This window comes from Liolophura sinensis, chromosome 9 (assembly GCF_032854445.1).
Source record: "Liolophura sinensis isolate JHLJ2023 chromosome 9, CUHK_Ljap_v2, whole genome shotgun sequence".
NCBI classification, from domain to species: Eukaryota; Metazoa; Mollusca; class Polyplacophora; order Chitonida; family Chitonidae; genus Liolophura; species Liolophura sinensis.
Window position 1 is genome coordinate 19,709,099 of NC_088303.1, and position 24,764 is coordinate 19,733,862.

The 24,764-nt window shown below is 38.2% G+C and overlaps 2 protein-coding genes across 2 annotated transcripts in view; both read right to left on the reverse strand.

Annotated features, from left to right (window-relative positions):
* Positions 1–13,184, reverse strand: part of LOC135475676 (A disintegrin and metalloproteinase with thrombospondin motifs 18-like) — a 32,299-nt gene extending 19,115 nt beyond the window's left edge. Inside the window, exons 1-6 of the mRNA XM_064755605.1 lie at positions 13,073–13,184; positions 9,465–9,570; positions 5,729–5,876; positions 4,132–4,285; positions 1,273–1,368; positions 915–1,075 (exon numbers count right to left, since the gene is read on the reverse strand). Of these exons, the coding sequence (XP_064611675.1) occupies positions 915–1,075; positions 1,273–1,368; positions 4,132–4,285; positions 5,729–5,876; positions 9,465–9,567 (662 nt within the window). The 5' untranslated portion in view covers positions 9,568–9,570; positions 13,073–13,184. The remainder of the gene's footprint in view (positions 1–914; positions 1,076–1,272; positions 1,369–4,131; positions 4,286–5,728; positions 5,877–9,464; positions 9,571–13,072) is intronic.
* Positions 11,028–24,764, reverse strand: part of LOC135475677 (A disintegrin and metalloproteinase with thrombospondin motifs 16-like) — a 47,327-nt gene continuing 33,590 nt past the window's right edge. The window contains exons 4-8 of the mRNA XM_064755606.1: positions 18,693–18,885; positions 16,999–17,195; positions 14,028–14,111; positions 13,073–13,229; positions 11,028–11,197 (exon numbers count right to left, since the gene is read on the reverse strand). Coding sequence (XP_064611676.1) covers positions 11,028–11,197; positions 13,073–13,229; positions 14,028–14,111; positions 16,999–17,195; positions 18,693–18,885 — 801 coding nt within the window. The remainder of the gene's footprint in view (positions 11,198–13,072; positions 13,230–14,027; positions 14,112–16,998; positions 17,196–18,692; positions 18,886–24,764) is intronic.

Genomic DNA, 24,764 nt, shown 5'->3' on the forward strand with positions numbered 1-24,764 from the left:
TAAGAGATACATATAAAATTAGTAATTTACTTATTTATTTGGTTGGAGTTTTAAGCCTTACTCAAGGATAGTTCACCTAGCACTGCATAATTACTACCACACATACTTACACATGCACACTGTAGGCCCTGATGTTTGAAAAAAGGACTTGCTAAGGGCATGCAATACGCTAATATTTAAGCATTTGTATGAGCAGTTAGAATAAAGCACCAACTGAGGTAAGTTGACAAGTGGCCGTACTTCACCGGTTACCTACGACCATTTACCACTTATCACACTGTTGTCACTGCTCAGGTTTTACTCTCTATACTGTACATTGTGATTATGTAACATACACAGAGTTCATAACCTATTCTGGATCGAAAGAGTATGTCACTCAAAGGATGATAGTCATTAACGTCAGGGGTGCAGGAAACTGTGGTGATAAAAACCACTAGCCTCTGGCAACTTACCGACACCTGCGGAGCAACCTCATGAATTTGTATGCATTATGGTGGAAGGCAGTTTGTTCCTAATAATTTTCAGGTAATACCCCCTGAATGAGCCTACAATCATTGTACTTCTATTATCACATACTGTGGACTGACAGAAGCCTCTAGCTAAAAAGAAATGAGCCCTTGACCTCAATCAGTAAATGAGGTTCATGTTGGCTTAATCTCTGGTGGCATGTGGAAAGGTCTGTCAGCGGATGATCTCCCCACCACCCCTCCCCCCTGCCCCCACCCCCCAGGCCTCTCAGGTTCCCTCTCACTATAATGTTGGCCACCGTTTAATAAGTGAAATATTCTTGATCACGACGTAAAATATGAATCAAAAAAACAAATAACCGAGATCAACATACAAAATCCCATGCAGACGTACCTTTTTGCGAAAAGCTATTTTTATGTTGTAATAATTGTGACCTAATGACTTACCGAGGGTTATCACACCTACGGTCCCGCTGCCTGACTCCACCCCCACAGGTACGGGAACACTCTGACCACACCCCCCAGTCTGACCAGCCTCCGTTCACAGCCTCCAGGCTGTCCTTCTCAACCCCTCGCCCATTCAGCACACACTGACCCTGGACACACCACTGGGCAAAGGAAAGAAGAGTTCATTAGTCACTTTTATGAAAGAGTTTCCATTATATATATATGTAAAAACACAAAACATACATTCTGTTTTGTATTTATTTTTTTGGTCTTGTTACCGTAATGTTTTAGACACAGGTAAATTCTGTCTTCATCAACAAAATTCTTTTCACAGATAAAGTCCATGAAGTTAATATACCTTTCCGGCACCACAGGAAGTACCATCAGCAGCAGGTAAATACTTGGTTTGGCACAGGTGTCCTTCACTCTGACACCAGAGATGCTGACAAAGGTTCTGAAACAGTGGAAAGTAATATAAAACTTAAAAGTCTTGGAGGATGTCTGAAAGAAATAAACTGTGACCCTGATCAGTCACCTCATTGGTAAGATGGCTATCACCTGGTTTGCTTTTTAAAATTTAACACATACAAGGAACAGTAATTAGACATATCAAGATATGGTGTCCTAGTGCAGCACGATGACCCTGGAGCTCTGCACTAATGCAATTGCCCAGAGCCCAAGTTCAACTCATGACCTTCCTCGAAAAGGTCACCCAGCAGCCTGCAAATGGTCATCGGTTTCCTTTGGGCTCTGGCCAATCTCTTTTCAGCATAATGCTGGTCTTCATCGTATAATTGGAACATTCATGAGTAAATGGCTTAAAACCAAAATCAAATAAATACATATCTGTAAATAAAATGGCAAGATATGTTTCATTAGCATTAAAAATGCTATAAATTATCTTTTACTCAATGATCTACCTGAGGAGGACTTTGGTGGATTCATTGTTTGCAGGCCCTCATACTGAAGTGAGGACAGTTTGATCACATACAGTCCCAGTGTCATATGTTCATGTTTTCTGTATTTTTTGAACAGTTTCACTCAGTGTGATTAAGCACAAAACTAATGTGTGCTAAATTCAGCAGATAATAAATATCATTATTGATAAGTTTGAAACAAAAACATTTAAAGTAATTTAGTTCAGTTTGTAAAGGCCTATATAGTTTGTCATGTGAGGTATAATTTATGCTGTTGCAAAGACAAAGAGAAAAAAATTGAATGCTTAGGTGAGGTTATGCCCTGTTGTTTTGATTTGCATAATAGTGAAAGAATTTAATTAAAATTTCAAATGAGTTCATTTGACATTCCATACATTGGTTACCTGAGGGTGTGACCTAAGGGTGTGTCACACGAGGGTTTGTTATATAAAATGTCAGGATTAAACCAACCTGAGCTGCCATTGTTCTCAACACCTATTATGTTTAACCAGCTCATACTGCCATTGTTTTAAACATATGCATCTTTAACACTCCACTCCTTATCATGCTGATAATACTCTAAATGTCTGTATCTGCTCTGCCTTTTAACACCTTTTGATTGTATTTACAGAACCATAAATTAACCCATCTGAACTGCTAGCATGCACAGCACAGAAAAATGACAAATTCCCCCCATCCCTCCCCACCTGAGAATATCATGTTCCCAGCACCTGCGACTGTTGAAGCTTTTCCATTGACATAAAAACAAAAAAAATGTAACACATACAAAGTGTAATACATTTATTTTGTAAATTTCATCAGTGCAGGTTTCTGAAACTGTCATGACATTTTTGTACTTAAAAATTAATAACTGCATGTCTGGATGATCAAACAGAAATCATTCAATCATATGTGAAAAAATCCATCAAATCTAGCAAAAAGGCATGTGATAGTAGAAGGTGCCACACTCATGCATTAGTAATTTTGTTTAGAATTTGACGTGTGAAAAACAGACTCACTTTTCCATGTACAAGATGGTCAGCATCAGGTGGACTTCACCTTTATTGATAAATTACTGGATCATCTTTGCCAAATTTTTTAGCTTTAAGCTTTTACAGGTACATTGTACATCTCACACTCACCTTTCACACATCGCAGATACAGTGTTTAGATCATTTCCCAAACAGTCAGGTACATCCAGTGACTTTCAGCTTACAGGTACATTGTAAATCTTGCACTCACCTTGCCCACATTGTGGATACAGTGTTTAGAAGATTTCCCAGTCATGTACATCCAGTGACTTTCAGCTTACAGGTACATTGTAAATCTTGCACTCACCTTGCCCACATTGTGGATGCAGTGTTTAGATCATTTCCCAGTCAGGTACATCCCAGTGACTTTCAGCTTTACAAGTACATTGTACATGTTGCACTCACCTTGCCCACATTGTAGATACAGTGTTTAGATCATTTCCCAAACAGTCAGGTACATCCAGTGACTTTCAGCTTTACAGGTACATTGTACATGTTGCACTCACCTTGCCCACATTGTAGATACAGTGTTTAGATCATTTCCCAAACAGTCAGGTACATCCAGTGACTTTCAGCTTTACAGGTACATTGTACATGTTGCACTCACCTTGCCCACATTGTAGATACAGTGTTTAGATCATTTCCCAAACAGTCAGGTACATCCAGTGACTTTCAGCTTTACAGGTACATTGTACATGTTGCACTCACCTTGCCCACATTGTAGATACAGTGTTTAGATCATTTCCCAAACAGTCAGGTACATCCAGTGACTTTCAGCTTTTACAGGCACAATGTATATGTTGCACTCACCTTGCCCACATTGTAGATACAGTGTTTAGATCATTTCCCAAACAGTCAGGTACATCCAGTGACTTTCAGCTTTACAGGTACATTGTACATGTTGCACTCACCTTGCCCACATTGTAGATACAGTGTTTAGATCATTTCCCAAACAGTCAGGTACATCCAGTGACTTTCAGCTTTACAGGTACATTGTACATGTTGCACTCACCTTGCCCACATTGTAGATACAGTGTTTAGAACATTTCCCAGTCAGGTATATCCAGTGACTTTCAGCTTACAGGTACATTGTAAATCTTGCACTCACCTTGCCCACATTGTAGATACAGTGTTTAGAACATTCAAGTACATCCCAGTCAGTACATCCAGTGACTTTCAGCTTTATAGGTACATCTCGCACTCACCTATCCTTGACTTTCAGGTACATCCTGTGACTTTTAGTTTAACAGGTACATTGTGTGCACTCACCTTTCCCACATTGTACATGCAGTGTTTAGAACCTTTCCCAAACAGCCAAGCACACTGCTGATCAGCATCATAGATCTCGCCAGGTAACTTCTGAGGAAAACGTAATCTGGACACCTGAAGAGAGCTTTTCCACAAACATTTTGCTTGCTGTGTACTGAAATATAAACAAACAAGATCAGAAATTCTCCTGGAAACTGCAAACATGACATGCAATGATCAGGCAATACAATGTAGGAAAACTGCATTATTTTTTTTCACTGAAATATAAGACACAATTTGAGAAATCTGAGAAATTCACACATGAACTACCAACACAGCATATAATAACCCAATGTTGAATAAACTGGTGCAAGTTTCTTTACAGTCTACATCAATTTTGCTATAATAAGTATGTACCATTTTCCAACATATTCCTCTGAAAATATGTGTACAAGGACTGTCCCAATCATGTTATTGTACTTTAATACGACGCTGCCTCATTAAATCATGATGTTAATAGGGTTCAGGCAGACAGAGCACTCTACTCAGTCAAGGACAAAGACTTATTCCTAATTAAGCCTTCCCCAAGCAAACGTTAAGACATTTAGCAGAATCACGAAGCAGTCTTAAAGATAAGTCAGCTACTACTTTATTAATTAATGAAGTAGTATTTCAGAAATGTTCTAAAAATATTAAAGAAATTCTACACCTCTTATATCAATAAAAAAATAAATAGCAAATGATGGTCAGTACCTAGCCACTCTTCGTCGACACAGCCACCGTCTTTCAGAGGTCCTGCTAGTCCTTGTCTTTGACCTGAATTATGCCTAGCTGGCTGTACCGACATTAGGGAATTTACCAATCACAGCAGTAACTTCTGATTTATAACATACTCTTTCATGCAGATTTCGAGAAAATATTTTCGTAATAAATTTGACTACGCTATGGAAAAATAATGCCTAACAGTTTTCTTCAAGCAATGACTCTTTCGAGGCAGTTTTCCTGCCATAAGGGCAGACATTCGCTGTTCCCTGTTTCATAAATGTATGATCCAAAATGCATCAGTTTAACAATTAAACTGCAAAATCTGATTTATTGCATCGATATCTGTCTATTCACTATAAGAAACTACACTGACAATCAAGAGCTAATAGTTTTTTTTTTTGCCGTGACAGACAGTTATCACATCATCCTTTCAGCGCTAGTGACTGGCCTAGTTCATAAGGGCTTCTACAACATGGCTACTCGGAGTGAATTGTCCGTCAGTGCAATATCCCCAATACTGAACTTCATTTTCTCAGCTTTCAAAACTTTATAGAATTTTTACATATTTTTCTGTTATAACTATGTCCTATATCCTTTTTTACATTTTTTGAAGTAATTGTGTCTTCTCTTCAAGACCATTTATTGTGCTAACATTTTGACTATGGTAAGAAAGTTTATTTTTACCCTTAGGAATTAAAAATCAGCACTCTACTTCAAATATGAGCTCATGAATAATACCACAAGTTAAGATTAAGTCTGACTTAAGTCTAAGACAGCTTTGTGATCCTGGGGCCGGCAGTGGTACATTTATAGCTGGATTATATAGCCATAAACCATAAAATTGGAAACTTACTGTAAAAATTTAATGAGGTAGTCACGGCTACAGCTGGACCATTTGAAGATGCCTCCCTTGCCCCCGGTGGTCAGTTTGGGGGACATGATGGTGCCTGTGGCGTGTGGGCACATATCCTTCCCTCCATCATGAAACATACCAAGGCTACCTCCAATATAACAACAGACATACTCTGGTACTCTGAATAACCAAGATGCTCAACCAACAGTTAACCCATATAACAACAGACATTCTCTGGTACTCTGAATAACCAAGATGCTCAAATAACAGTTAACCAAAATAACAACAGAGATACCCTGGTGCTCTGAATAACCAACATGCTCAAATAACAGTTAACCAAAATAACAACAGACATTCTCTGGTACTCTGAATAACCAACATGCTCAAATAACAGTTAACCAAAATAACAACAGAGACACTCTGGTACTCTGAATAACCAAGATGCTCAACCAACAGTTAACCCATATAACAACGGACATACTCTGGCACTCTGAATAACCAACATGCTCAACCAACAGTTAACCCATATAACAACGGACATACTCTGGTACTCTGAATAACCAACATGCTCAACCAACAGTTAACCCATATAACAACGGACTTACTCTGCATAACCAACATGCTCAACCAACAGTTAACCCATATAACAACGGACATACTCTGGTACTCTGAATAACCAACATGCTCAACCAACAGTTAACCCATATAACAACAGACATACTCTGGCACTCTGAATAACCAACATGCTCAACCAACAGTTAACCCATATAACAACAGACATACTCCGGTACTCTGAATAACCAACATGCTCAACCAACAGTTAACCCATATAACAATGGACATACTCTGGCACTCTGAATAACCAACATGCTCAACCAACAGTTAACCCATATAACAATGGACATACTCTGGTACTCTGAATAACCAACATGCTCAACCAACAGTTAACCCATATAACAACAGACATACTCCGGTACTCTGAATAACCAACATGCTCAAATAACAGTTAACCAAAATAACAACAGAGATACTTTGGTACTTGGAATAACCAACATGCTCAACCAACAGTTAACCCTATAAAGTTCACCTGTAAAACTTAATTGTTTAAGGATTTCATTTGTGGAAGCTTTTCCCTTAAGACAACTACCCTGTAAGAACATGAACATGAGTATACTTCATCAAAGCACAAGCTTAGGTTTCAGGAATAAAACAACAGAAAATATTATTTATTTTATTTGTTTCTTTCACTGATGTTTTACGTTGTACTCAAGAATATTTCTTATACACTGGCGGCCAGCATTATGGTAGGAGAAAACGGGGCAGAGCCCGGGGGAAAGCCACAAGCATCCGTAGGTCACTGACAGATCTTCCCACGTATGGCAGGAGAGGAAGCCAGCATTAGCTGGACTTGAACTCACAGGGACCGCATGGGTGACAACAGAAAATAATACACTTATATCAATATACTGCTTTGCACAACAACAGTAGCACTGTTTTTTTAACATACCAAGAATATGCAAGCTATGCACACGTGTATATTTGTATATGTATTTATTTCACTTGAACTCATGACTATCCTAATTTTTTCAAGTTTTAGGACAGATTTTAGTAGTGCTGCAAGCAAAGAATTACATTTCTCTCCCACTTTTTTTAAAAAGTAAAGATATGATTGTTCATTAGACAGACTAACCGTGTGAAAAAAAAGAAACTAAATATGCCCACTACAATTACATGTATGATGGCTAAAAACAGCACACCAGGTGACACAAAAGAGTTAGGGTAATTCCTTTTCTTGACAGCAATGTTCCTAAATTACAGGTGACAGAAACCATCGCACATTAAGAACAAATTAAAAGTTACCCCAACACAAATACATTATCTCTAAAAACTGATTGATAAGATAGCCTACATTTTCTGTTGGCAGATGTACATCAACCATTTTGTATAAAATGATTTCTGTTAAAAGACAAAAGACAAACATCTCCAGTGTATATGTTGATGTGACAAAGCAATACATCTTCAGTGTCTTATTTTTACACAATAAAAAAAGAAATATCCCTTCTCTGAAACACTTTTGAGATTATTTCTCGGACTATGGAAATGCAAAAAATACATTTTCATTTTTTCTTCAGGCTTTTAGAAAATAATGACTTTCATCTTTCCTACAGAAAGTAATACCCTGATATTTATGTTACTTAATCTTCCTCATATTCACTGTAAATGCCAACTTGGGTGGTCAGAGTTGCTGCCAGTGTCTATATGTGACCACCATGAAGATTGCATTTCTCTTCACGCATTTACACAGTTATTAGCACCTCGCACAAAAGCTGCCTTAATGCTTGCTCGACGGTGAGAAACCCTAGTGAAAAGATGAACTCATTTTAATACACTAACACTTCAAAGGCCTCACACTTTATCAATTTTCGCAAACTTAATCTTAGCTTTTGCTCTTTATATTTACCACACTATATAGTATATCTAAATTCCTGTCATCCAAAGAGCAGCAGAGGTGCACATTAAACTTATCAATACAGACGCATTAGCACTAAATATCAAAGAGAACAAAGATGTCCCTGTGCATGATATTGTTGAATGGCGATGGAGTGTTAAAACAGGCTACTCAGAGCACAGTATGATTATCTGCAGTAAGTATTACAATGTATAACCCCTGGGTTTATGGGTCTCCGGCTGGAACCCCCAGGGTGCTGAAGCTAGGGCTTATAGCCAGACATCCCCACAGATGAGTATATAGTACTACCATAGCTGTGGGTGGGACACAGGATGTTGGTCCCTCTACACGGACAATTTAGTCAAATATGACAATTTCATACGGTAGCATCGAGACACAGAATAGCATATAGTATACGGTCTGTTTTGTTGATCAAAGGCCTTGCAGACTGTCTAGTACTGCTACTGCCTTAAATCTGGGTGGTAAAATAATTCCAGATTCAAAACATAAAGAGAGAATTAAGGGCTGGAATGTTAAAATCTGAGTCACTAGGTCAGTTTCATATCCACACCTATTACTACACTACACTGGACCACATACAGTCGGTAGATAGGTTGGGTGATACGGGAATTTATCTAATAGGCATGATAGGTCATCATGATGGTCTATGGTCAGAAGAAACCTAGCATACGATTTTGGAAGAAAACAATTTCAGCAGTAGCTGAATTAGCAATTAAGTGATGAATTCAAAAATAGAGATCTTTAGTTAGAAGTCACAAGTTCATCTTTGTAACTTCAACATAGAATTACTTTACCTACTAAAGTTACAAGTTGAACTTTTCACTGAAAGTCTCTAATGTTTCCTAATCCAGGCTAAAACGTGCCCATAACCATTAATATAATCATAGCTACTTGCTACTGTAATTCTTCAATATTCTCACATGTTTACAAGATGTTTATTCAGATGTAATTTGAGGGCATTATTCTATGTAGACTGACACACACTTTTTGTGAAGTCCTGAAATTTCAGCAGCCCAAGCCCTATATGTTTTGTGTGCAAAATCAAATTGAAGGGTGGAAAATCAAACTGAAGGGTGGAAAATCAAATTGACGGGTGTAAAATCAAACTGAAGGGTGTAAAAGTCAAAACGAAAATTGCTCTTTCAAGGAAAGCTTTAATGGCTGAGGAAATGTAGTGCATGCACAAGTATGTACTCTATCATTACCTAAGCCTGAGGTATTAGATTTACCGCTACTAAGAATACAAGGTGCTTAATTCTCACTCACTTATGCCCCATTTCATGAGCCACTGTATATCCTGTGGCCAGTCCTGTATCCTCATTGATAGAACAGCTCCTGGACGAATCACACATCCCCTGGATAGGGGCATAACCTGTGTCAGAGAAAATAATCACATCATAGAGTAGAGACATCACATATCCCCTGGATAACAGCATAACCTGTGAAATAAAAAACAATCACATCCAACAGGGGGACAGGGGGGAAAACTGTGACCGTGACAGCAAAAACAATCACATCATCCTCTCCACAGGGGTGGAACCCGTGACAGAGAAAACAATCACATCGTCCTCTCCACAGGGGTGGAACCTGTGACAGAGAAAACAATCATATCGTCCTCTCCACAGGGGTGGAACCCGTGACAGAGAAAACAATCACATCGTCCTCTCCACAGGGGTGGAACCCGTGACAGAGAAAACAATCACATCGTCCTCTCCACAGGGGTGGAACCCGTGACAGAGAAAACAATCACATCGTCCTCTCCACAGGGGTGGAACCCGTGACAGAGAAAACAATCACATCCTTCCCTTTGATACGGGTACCACCTGTGACAGAGAAAACAATCATATCGTCCTCTCCACAGGGGTGGAACCCGTGACAGAGAAAACAATCACATCGTCCTCTCCACAGGGGTGGAACCCGTGACAGAGAAAACAATCACATCGTCCTCTCCACAGGGGTGGAACCCGTGGCAGAGAAAACAATCACATCGTCCTCTCCACAGGGGTGGAACCCGTGACAGAGAAAACAATCACATCGTCCTCTCCACAGGGGTGGAACCCGTGACAGAGAAAACAATCACATCGTCCTCTCCACTGGGGTGGAACTCGTGACAGAGAAAACAATCACATCGTCCTCTCCACAGGGGTGGAACCCGTGACAGAGAAAACAATCACATCGTCCTCTCCACAGGGGTGGAACCCGTGACAGAGAAAACAATCACATCGTCCTCTCCACAGGGGTGGAACCCGTGACAGAGAAAACAATCACATCGTCCTCTCCACAGGGGTGGAACCCGTGACAGAGAAAACAATCACATCGTCCTCTCCACAGGGGTGGAACCCGTGACAGAGAAAACAATCACATCGTCCTCTCCACAGGGGTGGAACCCGTGACAGAGAAAACAATCACATCGTCCTCTCCACAGGGGTGGAACCCGTGACAGAGAAAACAATCACATCGTCCTCTTCACAGGGGTGGAACCCGTGACAGAGAAAACAATTGCATCGCCCTCTCCACAGTGGTGGAACCCGTGACAGAGAAAACAATCACATCGTCCTCTCCACAGGGGTGGAACCCATTGACAGAGAAAACAATCACACTGTCCTCTCCACAGGGGTGGAACCTGTGACAGAGAAAACAATCACATCGTCCTCTCCACAGGGGTGGAACCCGTGACAGAGAAAACAATCACATCGTCCTCTCCACAGGGGTGGAACCCGTGACAGAGAAAACAATCACATCGTCCTCTCCACAGGGGTGGAACCCGTGACAGAAAAAACAATCACATCGTCCTCTCCACTGGGGTGGAACCCGTGACAGAGAAAACAATCACATCGTCCTCTCCACAGGGTTGGGACCCGTGACAGAGAAAACAATCACATCGTCCTCTCCACAGGGTTGGAACACGTGACAGAAAACAATCACATAATTCCCTTTGATACGGGTACCACCTGTGACAGAGAAAACAATCACATGGTACCCTTTGATAGGGGTAACACCTGTGACAGAAAAAAGCCCTATATTTGGTAGGGATGAATTCAGTAACAGAGAAAACAATTACATCACGCAGTACAGTGATAAGGATGGAGTTTCCCTTACCCCAGTCGTACAATGCTTGCCCATCCCTTCACATCATCCTAATATCCTAACCAACATCTGAATTTTTTTAAATGGTAGGCCTACATTATTTTTGCTTGAAGGAATTCCCTAACCAGTTTATTTTTTACTTGCACAGCACCCACTAGCCTTAAATTTACTAAATTTCTTACTATCTGTGGCCTTTTAGAGTACAAAAGAATTAAAAGAAAATTTATTTAGTGCTTTAACATGATTAAGTAATTAATAAAGTACCTGTAGTTAAGTGACTCACAAGAAGGTATTTCCAGCTCTGATAAAGAGACCACATCTCTAATGCCCCTAAAAATTAATCTTAATCAAAATCTACTGATAATGAATTACCTTGATCAACAAAGCAGAAGGTAAGTCCCCAGGCCTCAGGCCTTTGTGCTCAACATCTCACAATTACAAGGTATGACATTATCTGATCAAAGGCACATATAAACTTGTATCAACCTTACAGTCTTGAATAACAGCTAGCTTTGAAAACAACCTTAAAACTGCAATTTCTCTTATATTCAGGTGTCTGTTATAAATTGTAATTCAATACAGGTATCTTTAGATTTGAAAAAAAAATAGGTGTTTCCGGAACAGCCTTGTAGGCTGTATAACTATGGCGCTGTAGAAGTGATGAAAACCTTTTCAATCTGAGGTCATGTGATATAAACCTTGTATCTATGGGCTGATCTTTATCTGGGGATATCTTTACACCATATCAGCATATACCCCCTGATCACATGCCTCCAAGGTTGCCATGGCTACACCCCGAGTTCTGTCTCATATACTACAGAGCTTCTTTTGGAACGGTGTCACTGTCAGTGGGACAGTGGGAACAAAGTTAATGTTCACTTTGCTTTAATCTTTGTCAACACATCCTCACAAAGGAGTGCGAATGAGAAGACAAACTGGATGTGTGTTATAAGCGTGTCTGTGTTCAGTGAAGCGCGGGAGGCCAGTGGCCATGGAAAGCTGGCTAACAGTGGAGATACGGCCACACCTGAGTGACATCAACCAGTCATGTGACATACACATTCTGCCAACCACCCATCTGCCTTTTTCTGGACACAATAGTTGAGTCCAGTCTTTCAGTTAGCCATTTAAATCATAAAACATGTAAAGTATCATCAATATTGTTATCATATTTACTTGATTTTAAAAACAGTTTAAATTCAAACTTTAAGAGACAGTAAAATTACAGGTAGCAGCAAAAATTTAAACAATGAAATAGGTTAATAAACAATGGTAATAATTAGATTAATATCTCTGAAGGTGAACGCAGTGATATCATTTTATCTGATGAAAATACAAAAACATTTCACATAGCCTGCTTCATCAATCTCCAAGGTTAACCACTGCATTTATACCACCGCCATTCTTTCTACTCATTTCATTATCATTATCAGGTATTCAGGATGAGAAGTATGCATGTAGGAGGAATCATCAGGAAGGTACTTTTTCATCTCGCGCCGGGATAAGTCCTTGTCTTCGAAATGCTGCTGGCACTGAAGTATTATGCTGAACACACCAGACAGGACATCCTGCCCATTCACACTGCTATGACACCGTAGCCCACTCAGTCCTGTTTCCTTGTCGTTTGCTCTAACTTCTCAGTGCTGAGTGCCAAGTGAGTCAGCATTGTGCAACGAGTACCATATTTGAGGATGAAAACATTGTCGAGATGATGTGTGAAATCATTCTCAGTGTAATAAGATTCTGTATAGTAAATGACAACACGCAAAAGTGTACTAAGCTCTTACCTAGAGTATCACAGGGTTGGTTTTTATGAGAACAAATATCTAGTGAGGTAAGCAGCACGGCGTGGTCATGCTTTCCATATGTTCCGGTCACCCCGGACTGCCACTGGCAGAAATTCTGCAACGTCTGGCCAGCATGGTAATTTATGCTCAACTTAGGCTGAAATCAAAACAAAACACATAAGTCATTCATTTGTAGCACATATATGTAATTGCTCAGCTCAATTACACAGGATCTGACTGGTGTCATCCCACCACGATGTGGATGCCATTGTGAAATATTCTTGAGTGTGATGTGAAACACTAATCAAACAAACAAACAAATAAATCATATGCTACAAAATTCGGCATAATTTCACTTCTTCTTGGTTCTAGCTTAGTGCAACCAAGATCAAAAAGAATTTTACGTTACACAAAAGGGGTAGATGGGGTTTATATGGGGTTTATATAGGGTGTACATCTCGTGCACTTCAGAGTGAGGTATACATGAGGTGTACACCACCTCTACACTGTCTGAGGTTTACTGTACCTCGAGTACACCTCAACCATATTTCTATGCCTCAGATACACCTTGAGAACTTTGAAAAAAATCAACACTAAGTAGATGTTTCTCAGAAAGTCTAAAATCTTCAACCATCTGTAGGTTGCTGCCTGACCGTTCCAGAGAGGGAGCCAGCATGGGCTGGGCTCACAGCGACTACATTGGTGACTGGCTGTGGGGTCATTGCACCTTACTGACATGCTAACAACCTAGGCCAGAGAGTCCTCAATTTGAAACTTTGAGGGCTTTTTAATAATTAAGTGGCCCTGTACCTTAGGTACACCTCAGCAGCTTTGGAAGTTCTGAAATAATTCAGATACAACATTGTACCCCATTGACGTTGGTATTATTTTTAACTTTGCATGACCTTTCTTGTCATGACAGCTGAATAAGCTACACCCTTAATTAAAGTCCTACCTCATCTGTTTGCATGATAACCAATCCCACAAGAGTAATTTTGATAGTTGTGCCTAGGCTACTGTCTTTATACAACTGAGATACCTGAAACAAGCGAAAACAAAACATCAAATCATCAGTAGGAAAAAGCAAGTCCAAGTTACACATTAAAGCTGCTACGTGTATATACCTCTTGATTATTAAAGAAAAATACTGTTTTTCACCCAAATTTAGCGGCTTTCAAATGCCTGATTGTGAAAAATTCATCCAACTTGTAGGGCATTTTTTGTGGAGCTTGATTAACATTTCTCATCATAAAAAGTGTTTGTCATAAACAGTAGCACTTTAAGGCTTTCTAGGCTTCTGAAAGTGCATCATAACCTGCCTCACTTAAAGTGAAATACAGTCACTGCATTGTCACAGCCTATTAGTATTATGATGGATAACAACTCATCTCTATAATGTAACAAACATATGACAATATACTCAGCAGAAGCAGAAATAATAGCATTCCCACTGAACCATACTGATGTTCATATATTAACAGTGTCTTCAGCCATGTGGGTTTTCCTTACACGTGACTTTGAACTACAAGTACCTCTGTAGCAACACTTCAAAAAAAAATAAACAATTCAGGATAATTATTCTCCTGTGAGGAATATTAATTTTATAATTTTTCATCTGAAAAACTGAAAAGGTAGGTTTCACATAGACCTTCAGTTATTGCTCAGAAAATTGACTGTAAATTGTCAAATGCGATACCAAAAACATACACTAAACTAAGGCTGAAAAGTATTGTAAATTATGAGAAACATTTGACCACAAATGTGTACACTTACTTCATGTACTGAATGATATATTATTATTAAAATCTATATGTGTTATATGTGTTATATATGCTGACTAAGGCTAACGATGTATGACAGGTACTAATCAGGCCAATGCTTCAACATGGAACATGACAGGTAACAGACAACAGGAGAATTGTATACCACAGAAGCCACTACAGTCGGAATGGCAGATGACAAATGGGATACTTAATCCCATTAAATCCGACCACATTACGACTTATTTACAGATTATTTTTTTCTTCTCAGGAAGCATTGTGTACGACTGCCGAAAGACGAGAGAAAAGTTTTAAAAGAGTCCATAACTATACATCACTAATTCAAGAAAATTCCACAAACACCGATGTATAAAAAGTGAAATAAAATATGATTTCCTTGTTACAAAAACAAGGGACAAAGGACACCCATGAATTATGAAAATTGACACTTTAGTGAGAGGAAGTGGGGAATGTTACCATGGGCAATTCATCATCACTGTCACCTGTAGACAATGGGGTGTCATATCAAAGAGCTGTTTTCACCTGCTGATTGATCAGCACAGGTAGGTGGAGAAAGGCAGGAAGTGCAGACTGACAGCAACTGGTGCCACTTACTTTTAAGGAACTATAAACACAGTCTCCCTAAACACCTCACATGTTACCTGTCATTTAATTTCCCACCCAGACCTACTGATTACAGGTAAACTTTCATCCTAACTCGCATGGACTTTACAATGTCTGTAATGGATACTGGAGATTACAAAACCACTATATATACTGACAGGTGAAAACATTATTACTAGAATTTTCAGGTGTATTAATCTTTAGTAACAGTTTCCTGTACTATTTTTTTTTAAATTACAATATTCATAGTTTCGAGTATGTATGTGTGTGTGTGTACAACATTCATAATGCTGAGTTTGTACACTTACCAAATTCAAGATGCTGAGTTTATGTGTACAATAACTACATGTATATTCCTAATGCTGAGTGTGTACATTACTGTAAGTGTGTACTTACTATATTCATAATTATGAGTAAATACTTCCTGTATTCATAAGGTTGAGTGTGAATACTTATTATATTCATAATGCTGAGTATGTATATTTACTACCCTAATTCTTCAATCTTTTCAACCAACTATGCAACCAATATTTTCAAATATTCTGAGAGAACTATGGAGTATAGAGAAATAATTTGAACAGCTTTTATCTTTAATGACACACACCAATCATTTTAGCATAATTTTCACAATAATTATATGCATAAATTCTGCTGAAAAAAAGTGGTTGAAAAGGTTGAAGATTTAAAGTATATTAAGAATGCTAAGTGTGTATACTTACTATATTCACAACGCTTAATAGTGTAACACTTATTATATTCAAGATACTGAGTATGTATACTTATTACATTCATAATGCTGGGTGTGGATATGCTCATAATGCTGCATGAACATACTTCCTACTTACTATACTCATAATGTTGCATGAGTATACTTCCTACATTCATAATGCTGTTTGAGGATTATGAATATAATATATAATACCATACTTGTAATGTTGGGTGTGTATAATTACTATATTCATAATGCTGAGTATGTATACTTACTATATTCATGATGCTGAGCATGTATACTTAGTATATTCATGATGCAGAGTATGTATACTTACTATATTCATAATGTTGAGTGTGTATACTTACTATATTCATAATGTTGAGTGTGTATACTTACTATACTCATGATGCTGAGCATGTATACTTACTATATTCATGATGCAGAGTATGTATACTTACTATATTCATAATGTTGAGAGTGTATACTTACTATATTCATGATGCTGAGCATGTATACTTACTATATTCATAATGTTGAGTGTATATTCTTACTATATTCATGATGCTGAGCATGTATACTTACTATATTCATTATGCAGAGTATGTATACTTACTGTATTTATGATGCAGAGTATGTATACTTACTATATTCATGATGCAGAGTATGTATACTTACTGTATTTATGATGCAGAGTATGTATACTTACTATATTCATGATGCAGAGTATGTATACTTACTGTATTTATGATGCAGAGTATGTATACTTACTATATTCATGATGCAGAGTATGTATACTTACTATATTCATGACGGTGAGCATGTATACTTACTATATTCATAATGCTGAGTATGTACATAATGACGTCATCTGACTTGTGAGCATGGTACATAGACTTGTCAGCCACGACCAAGAGCTCTGCAGTTAGCCCCCGGCTCAGCTTGAACGCAGCACGTTTCCGTCTGCGTCGATCAAATGGCCATTCTAACGCCGCTGCCCGATGAGGTCTCCCTGACTGATACTGACTGTCTGGAAAGAGACACAATCTTGGTGTGACCAATCAGCTTCAAGAATGTCAACAAATTTGCATAACCTTATGTGCAAGTTCTTCTTGACTCTTTTTTTTTTTGGAAGATCATACATGTATATATATTTTTTTTCATTATAGTTCAACTAACACTGGATCAGTTTCACACTTATATAACCTAACTAGCGTGTGTTGTTGAAATATGGCGGGAAAAATAGGGTTTTGAGAGAAAGGTACAGCAGAAGAAGTCCTTGATAAAGTACCATCATGATGATATCATCATGCACAAGCTTGAGCTGTCAGGTGTCTTCATATCCTCCATACTTAATCTACCATTTATCTCCCGTATCTGGTTTCAACTTACCATAAATTGTTCTTCAGTCAGAACTTTGTTATGCAATATTTTGGATTTTTAAACAGCACATGGTATAAATGAAAATCCGTGAAAACAAGATCACTTTTCTCTTTCTATATTAACAGGAATAGCCCGTAATGACTGAACCAGTACTGTCCACTTGGGAAGTTTAATTGCCAGTACCATTTAATTCCCTGTCAGGTATGCAGTTACATTCAGAAGTTGTTCTAGCTGCCATTGTGGAAAACTCTAGCAGATGGCCCTAGAGGTGTCAAAAAAGTAGCCAGTGTAAAGTGCTGGTATAAATTATGGCTAAGAACAGGGATGAAGCGGACAGTTTCAGTCAGCATCCACCAGCAGAACAATGAGCAATTACTGGGAATCATCACGAAAGCGAACAAAAGTGTTCAGCAGCATACTTTGAGGAGGTCCTGCGGTTCAGTGACCTTGAAAGAAAGTCATGACCCTCACAGGTTTAATGGCTGGATGGAGGAAAGAAATGTCCTTCATGAGAGAGTGTCTAGCAGCAGGGGAGGCCATTGTACTAGCACACCAGCACTGGTAACCCGCTAACCTGGTTTTTATCGACACACCATTGATGCTCTGCCTTTAACACAGACTCCCTTATTTCCTCACACCCTGGGGCGGCTATGCCCTGTGGGACGTACCTCAGTACACGTGCCTTAGGTTTTGTCCATTAAGTGGCCTCTTGGCTCTGAAGGACATATTCGGGATGTTCTACAGCTGTGAGAGGGTTTTACTTGAACCAGCTATTAAACTTGTCATGCACTGGTGAAATTGCAGTTACAGGACTACATGTTTTTCCACAATATGTTATGGTGACAGCCAAAATAGTTCCAAATTGGCAATCAGTCTATTAATCTATTATTACACTTTTAATATACAAATATTCATCACAGTATAGCTTTATATACAATTTGAGAATAGCAATATTTCTTACTTTGAGATAAAAATACACCAAAACAGAAATTATTCGAAGTGTCTCTGTCATTTATTTAAATGTCTTAATTGCTTTGCCATATATTGGAAAACTACCGCTAAGCAGATGGCATATAACTGGTGCATGTGATACCCAAAATCTCTTGCACACCTGTTACAATTTCCTGTTAACTTTTTCACTGACAAATACACTGGTAAGATAAAAAAGTGTCCGACTCACATCCTCTGCTCTCATAGTGGCGTGGCCTTTGCCTGAGGCTAGAGGCTCTGTACATGACATGAGGGATGGTCTGCTGGGAGAGGGGGGTGGGGATCCTCTGTCGTGTGGGCACAGGCTCTATCACATAGTCCTCTTCCTCCGTCATCAACATCCCTAACTGCAGAGAGATCATCATATGGTGTCAGATATACAATATCAGAAAAGAAACATGATTTTTACTTTTTCAGTTAAAGTGACTTTTTCCTCAACGTTTGCACCTCCACGTATTTATTTATTTATCTTTCTGATTGTCGTTTAATATCCTGCCCAAGAATTTATTTATTTATTTGATTGATGTTTTTTACGCCGCACTCATGAACATTTCATTAAAATGATGGCAGCCAGCATTATGGTGAGAGGAAACCGAGAAGAGCACCATCCACTGGTTGTTGGCAGACCTTCACACTTACAGCCTGAGAGGAAGCCAGAATGAGCTGGACTTGACCATGCTCAAAAATTATACACTTGTATGATGGTAACCAGTTACCATCATACAAGTCGGACATACATCGGACAGCCTGGAGTGAACCACTGTACTGTGGCAAGTTTTTGACAAACTTTACCATTTACACCTATGTCATAATGATGGAATGCAAGAGGTCTTCAATGAACATTAGACCACTTAAATTGCTACATGAGCATCCCCGACCACTTACAGTCACCAAGAACAGAGACAGCGAGGAAATCCTTCTTGTCCTCTAGACATAAACTCAGTTTATAGGTCATAAACCCAACCTTCTCCAGGCTTACTTCACTGCTCACTGCTGTGCAGCTATGAGTATTCAACACATGGTATTAGTATACCCACAGCCACTCCCAAGTTAAAATTAGACAACAATTGTGTGCTGAGTTACAGCAAATGAGCAGTAAAATATTGGGGTCATGTTGTTTGGGGTCATGTTGTCTGGGGTCTTATACACTGGGGTCACCAGGCCATCAGTCTCACCTGGCATTCACCTGGCTACCATTCACACACATTAGCATGGGATAGTGTCAATTCCCCGGGTAAACACTGCTAGTATTGGACCATATGGGTTTTCAGCTGAGATCAGTGATAACATTACAGCAATGTAACAGTCATACCAGATGCCATTGCTGGAAACTCTGCCATTCTGCTGAGATCATCTATCACAGCCTTGTTGATTCAAGTGTTCCAGACGTAATAGAAACAGTCTCAGAATTTGGAAAGACTGCTGGATTAGGGTAAACATTCCCTGAACGGAAAAAGTCCCGAAAAGTCAGATATGACAAGAACTGACTGATAACAATACACAGAGAAAATACCATCTGCATACATGAAACATCAGACATAGATTGTCTGCAGGTATATAATGACAACATACCTGTTGAAGATCAAATGGTGTCATCTACTTATAATCAATGGCCCTGCTTAATCAATGGCCCTATCCTCTTTCTTCAACCTTTTTGTATGCTTAAGGGGCAAATCTGATCGCAATTTATCCAGCTTTTGACTATGACAATAATTTAACCTGTGGTACATCAAGAATTCACAGAAAAGACAATATTTTCAGTCTACAGGCACAGAAATGCCCTTAAAATATATGCTTCAAACAACATCAGGTCAAATTGCAAAAACTTGAAGAAATACAGTAATGCAAGTAAATTAAGATGTGTAAATGTACAAAATGTAATTATGTATATCTGTGACAGTCATTAATGTTTGCAAGCTGGATATATTATAATATAATCATAATAGGCAGCTAGAGCCAGAAAAGTCAGAGGAATGTCATAATTTCACTTATGTAAATGACGGAAATGTCAAATTTAGGCTTCAAAACCAAAACGATAATGAAATCTAATCAAGCAAAGCAAAAAAAAATATTCCAGAGAATGTATCACCCATTTGTGAATGTTGTATTTCTAGTAACAAAGATGTTACAGCCCAGCTCCTATGTCAGCACACGTTTTCGATTTCCACTAATTTAAAACCAATCCGAATAACACTGATCCCATAAGTTGCTATGATGGACAGTTAAGCCCATTCACGTTTCTTTCATCACTGGTCTAAATTAAATTCTCTACGGCATGAAAGGGTATCAAGCAATCCTCTGAGAAATTTATCGAGTTAATTCAGTGGCAAACGTGTCAGGTGAAACCAGCAGCTGGAGATAATCGGAGAATGTAACCCAATTAAACCTCAATCATCCCATCCTGGAATAATCCTATGAAAACTTGGATTTATCCCAAAATGTATCACATTATAAGATATTGCTTCGTGGGTTTATGAGATTCTAACTGCACATCCAAACAGAGCAATGCACTATTCCATATAAGGGGCCTCGCTGAATTCGGCTAAATGGTAATTAAGCCTGGATCTCATACACCAGATGGATGACCACCGGTGGTGGACAGTCAGATCCAGCAATTAAGACCGACAACTCAAGTTTTCTGGAAAGTTTAACACATTTCAACTTCACATTCACCGTTGTCCTTATTGTTCTCACCACACCCACCTGGCATTGTAAGGTCAATGGAGTCAGAGGATCAAACCCTCTCAATTCCTGCAGCTCTTAATGACCCTGACTCTCACTATGTAGTTGCAATATAGAACAGGTAGCTTCATCAAGATAACTTCTGAAGCACTCAATGTAATTGAGTAATTGAGAGAAAATTGATACTAGCTATAATATAAAAAAAGACACCCATGCATAAATCCAGTGAAATATGATGACACGCAATTGTTTTCTGATTGGCGGGAAATTCACATGGCAATCCCAGATTCCACTTTATAAAGTATAAATACGTTCCTTGCTGTTTTCTACCTGAGATATTCAAGGCTTGAGACATTATAACAGAATACGATAGCTAAATGTATGCTGTGGAACATCCTATATAAACAACCACACGATCTCATCAAACCAGGCTTGTAGACCAATGTTCTTAGCTTAACGGTTACTACCTCATTTTATTTCACATAGATATAATCACTGTTAGTACTTGAGAACCAGAGAGTTCAGTGTCTAGGAGTTTCTAGAGTTTTCCAAAGACTGGTTAATAGTCCATATGTCTCCAAATCCCTCCTTCTTATGATAAATCTAACTGGTAAGAAGAACTGTGTGAAAACGCATACCTGAGTGATTTCATTAGTTATCTGATACAGTACCATGGCACTGTTTGCTTTCTCCTAAGTCCCACAAATACATGCACATATATGGCCTTCTCAAACACTGAACCCACTGTACACCCTCAAAATGACCTCTTATGAGACTTTAGAAAACCATGTCTGTCAAATTATAGTCTTCTTTGAAGGTGATATAAAACCATTGTAGATAATTTTTGGTTGCAGTTCGTTTATGTTTATAATACTACATTACAAAATTTATTAAGGTTGACCATCAGAACAAGCTGAAGCATCTAGTGTTTCCTTTGGTGTATTTGTACAGGAGCCACTTTTTACCATAAAAGCCACTGTGTGAGTCTCTTTTTGTGGCCTATAAATACGATGTTTACTGCACACAACAATAATGTCAACTGCGTGCTTAATACCACATGTCCACTGTAACAACTTCACAGATGTCATTATATTGGAGAGTTGTCAAAACACCTCAATAATGGTGAGTGAAAATAAACAACCTGCTAACGTTTCCTGTTTGTAGTACAATTCAATTTCACTTGCCAGCACCTCTGACATTTCCACTGCCTTCCAACAACAGTATCCTTTAACCTTCCTTCAACACTCTGTAGTTCCCATGGCATAGGGTTCAGACCTGGTGATCCACTGAAACACCCACCATAACTCTGTTCCAACCAATATTTCCAAATCTCATGATAATGCTTAATACTTTCAGCCACAGAAAAATTAATATTTCTATGCATACTTGAAAACCAATTTATACCTCAAATTGTTTCAAATAAGGATTGAATGATTTATTATTTTCATCGGTGCATTATGTCTCAATAGGACATTATAAGATAAACCCTAATTCCTCAACGTTTTCACACATGAAAGAGCAACTTTCAGCGCAATTTATGTATATTTATCATTAGATCTTAGAGGCAAACCTACAAAGGCTAGAATGGCTAATTTCAGGGATTTCACAAATTTATCAGCCTGCACAGAATAATGCTTTCAGAATATGCTTGAATAAACAGCTTGCAAACTGCGAACAGGTTGAAGAATGACAGTAATATTAGAAGGTTATCTATCACCTGTATGACTGTAACCAGGTTCATGGGTGAAACTTAAGTGTATTGTAGGATTAAGTACATATATCTGCTAGCTGGCAAGAAGTTGATATTAAAACTTATTTTGAAAACAATTATTTTAGCAGATGTTCTCCGGTTTTCTTTTTACTGATTTTATATGTTAAGATAGTGTATATGCACTGTAAAAATGAACTAGCTCAAGATAACTGACAGTGAAATCTTCTACTGGTCCACGTTTGTTGAACATTTGTATAATACAATTTGATATGTGTTCATGCGATACCGTCTTCATAAGAAAATGGATAATTAAATCAGAAGTAGTTCACTTTAAGTTTGGTACAAAGTATGTAAAAATACACTTTCAGGAGCACAAAAAGACCTTAAAATGATACTATTGATGCCAACACTTGAAGTTTTTCTGATAAGAATTTGGTTAAACTTACAAAAAATTCTTAAATAGCTCGATAAGGGGGATATATCAGTCAGAATCATGCAAAATGTGTCACTTAATGGAAGAATGCTAAAATCTGGGTGAAACACAGCAGATATCAGCCAAAACTTCAATGTGCCTCAAAATCTCATGAAACATTGTTCTCATTTTAAACTACCTGTTTTACAATGTTTATGTTCTCACACCTGTCAATAGCCATATTTATTAGTGTTAGAAACACAGGATAATTACTCCATTACCACAACGGTCGAACTTGATTGAAGTACATTTTGGTGCCTTGGAATGTTTTCATTATTATTATGTGTATGTTTAGTTTATTTGTGAAGGTCTACTACCAAGTCCCCCTGTTTTAATACACCTTCAACTCTGACAATCTGACTTGATATTAACAGCATAAAATGCTATGACAATATATGTGTTAGAGATTTGAAATGCCCAAGATAACTGTATATGTGCACAAGAAATACAGATGTAGAAAAATGTCTACTCTTTTCATAAACTAGTGACTTAATTATGTGTACAGTAATACCCCTTACAGTTCATATATGTAATTCCCACCTGTTTATCTGACTTTCACTGAATGATAAATTCATATTTCAGACAGATGAAAAACATTTTAAACTGTCAAAAGATGGAGGTTTATCTGTCCACCTCAGTTTAATAAAGATTATATTTTTTTAACATTTAAGGCCAACCCTTAGACCTGATAATCCAGATTAAACGATCTCCTTTATTTACGTTTGAGTGTTGGACATCTGAAGCTATAATTGATTTGTTGTCGTCAAATACCGGAAATCAAGCTGAAGATAACTGTTTCCACATTCATATAAACCTAAATTGTGATGTTATGAGTGGGACATGTCAGGTACTTTGACAGGTAAGATACAGGTGATTTACCTACCTGTAATTTTTAAATGTGTTTCAATGACATGACCACCAACCTTCAATAGCCATGAGAATCTAGCTAAATATAGGTTTACAACACGCTTAACCTCAAAAACCCATTTTCAGATGACTAAAATTAGAGTAATTCACCTACATCCTGCACTTGTGGCTGAGTGTGAAGTAGCAGAACTGTGTCACTGATGACAGGTGTCATATTCAAAAAAGGTTTTTAATGAAACAGAAAATCAGTGCCAAGACAATAACATTGATAAAAATCTCTCCAGACAGGATATTTAACGTAAGATAATCAAATATTCTAACTAAAATTCATGCATATTTATGTAACCTGCCATTTTTACATAATAAACTGGCAATAAACAAGCATATACAAAATCTACAGCGACTAGAAACAGCTGCACCTTTCTCAAGTCATTAAAATTATTTCATGAACATCATCACTTCCTTGTATGGAAGAGTAAATTTTAAAGATTAAA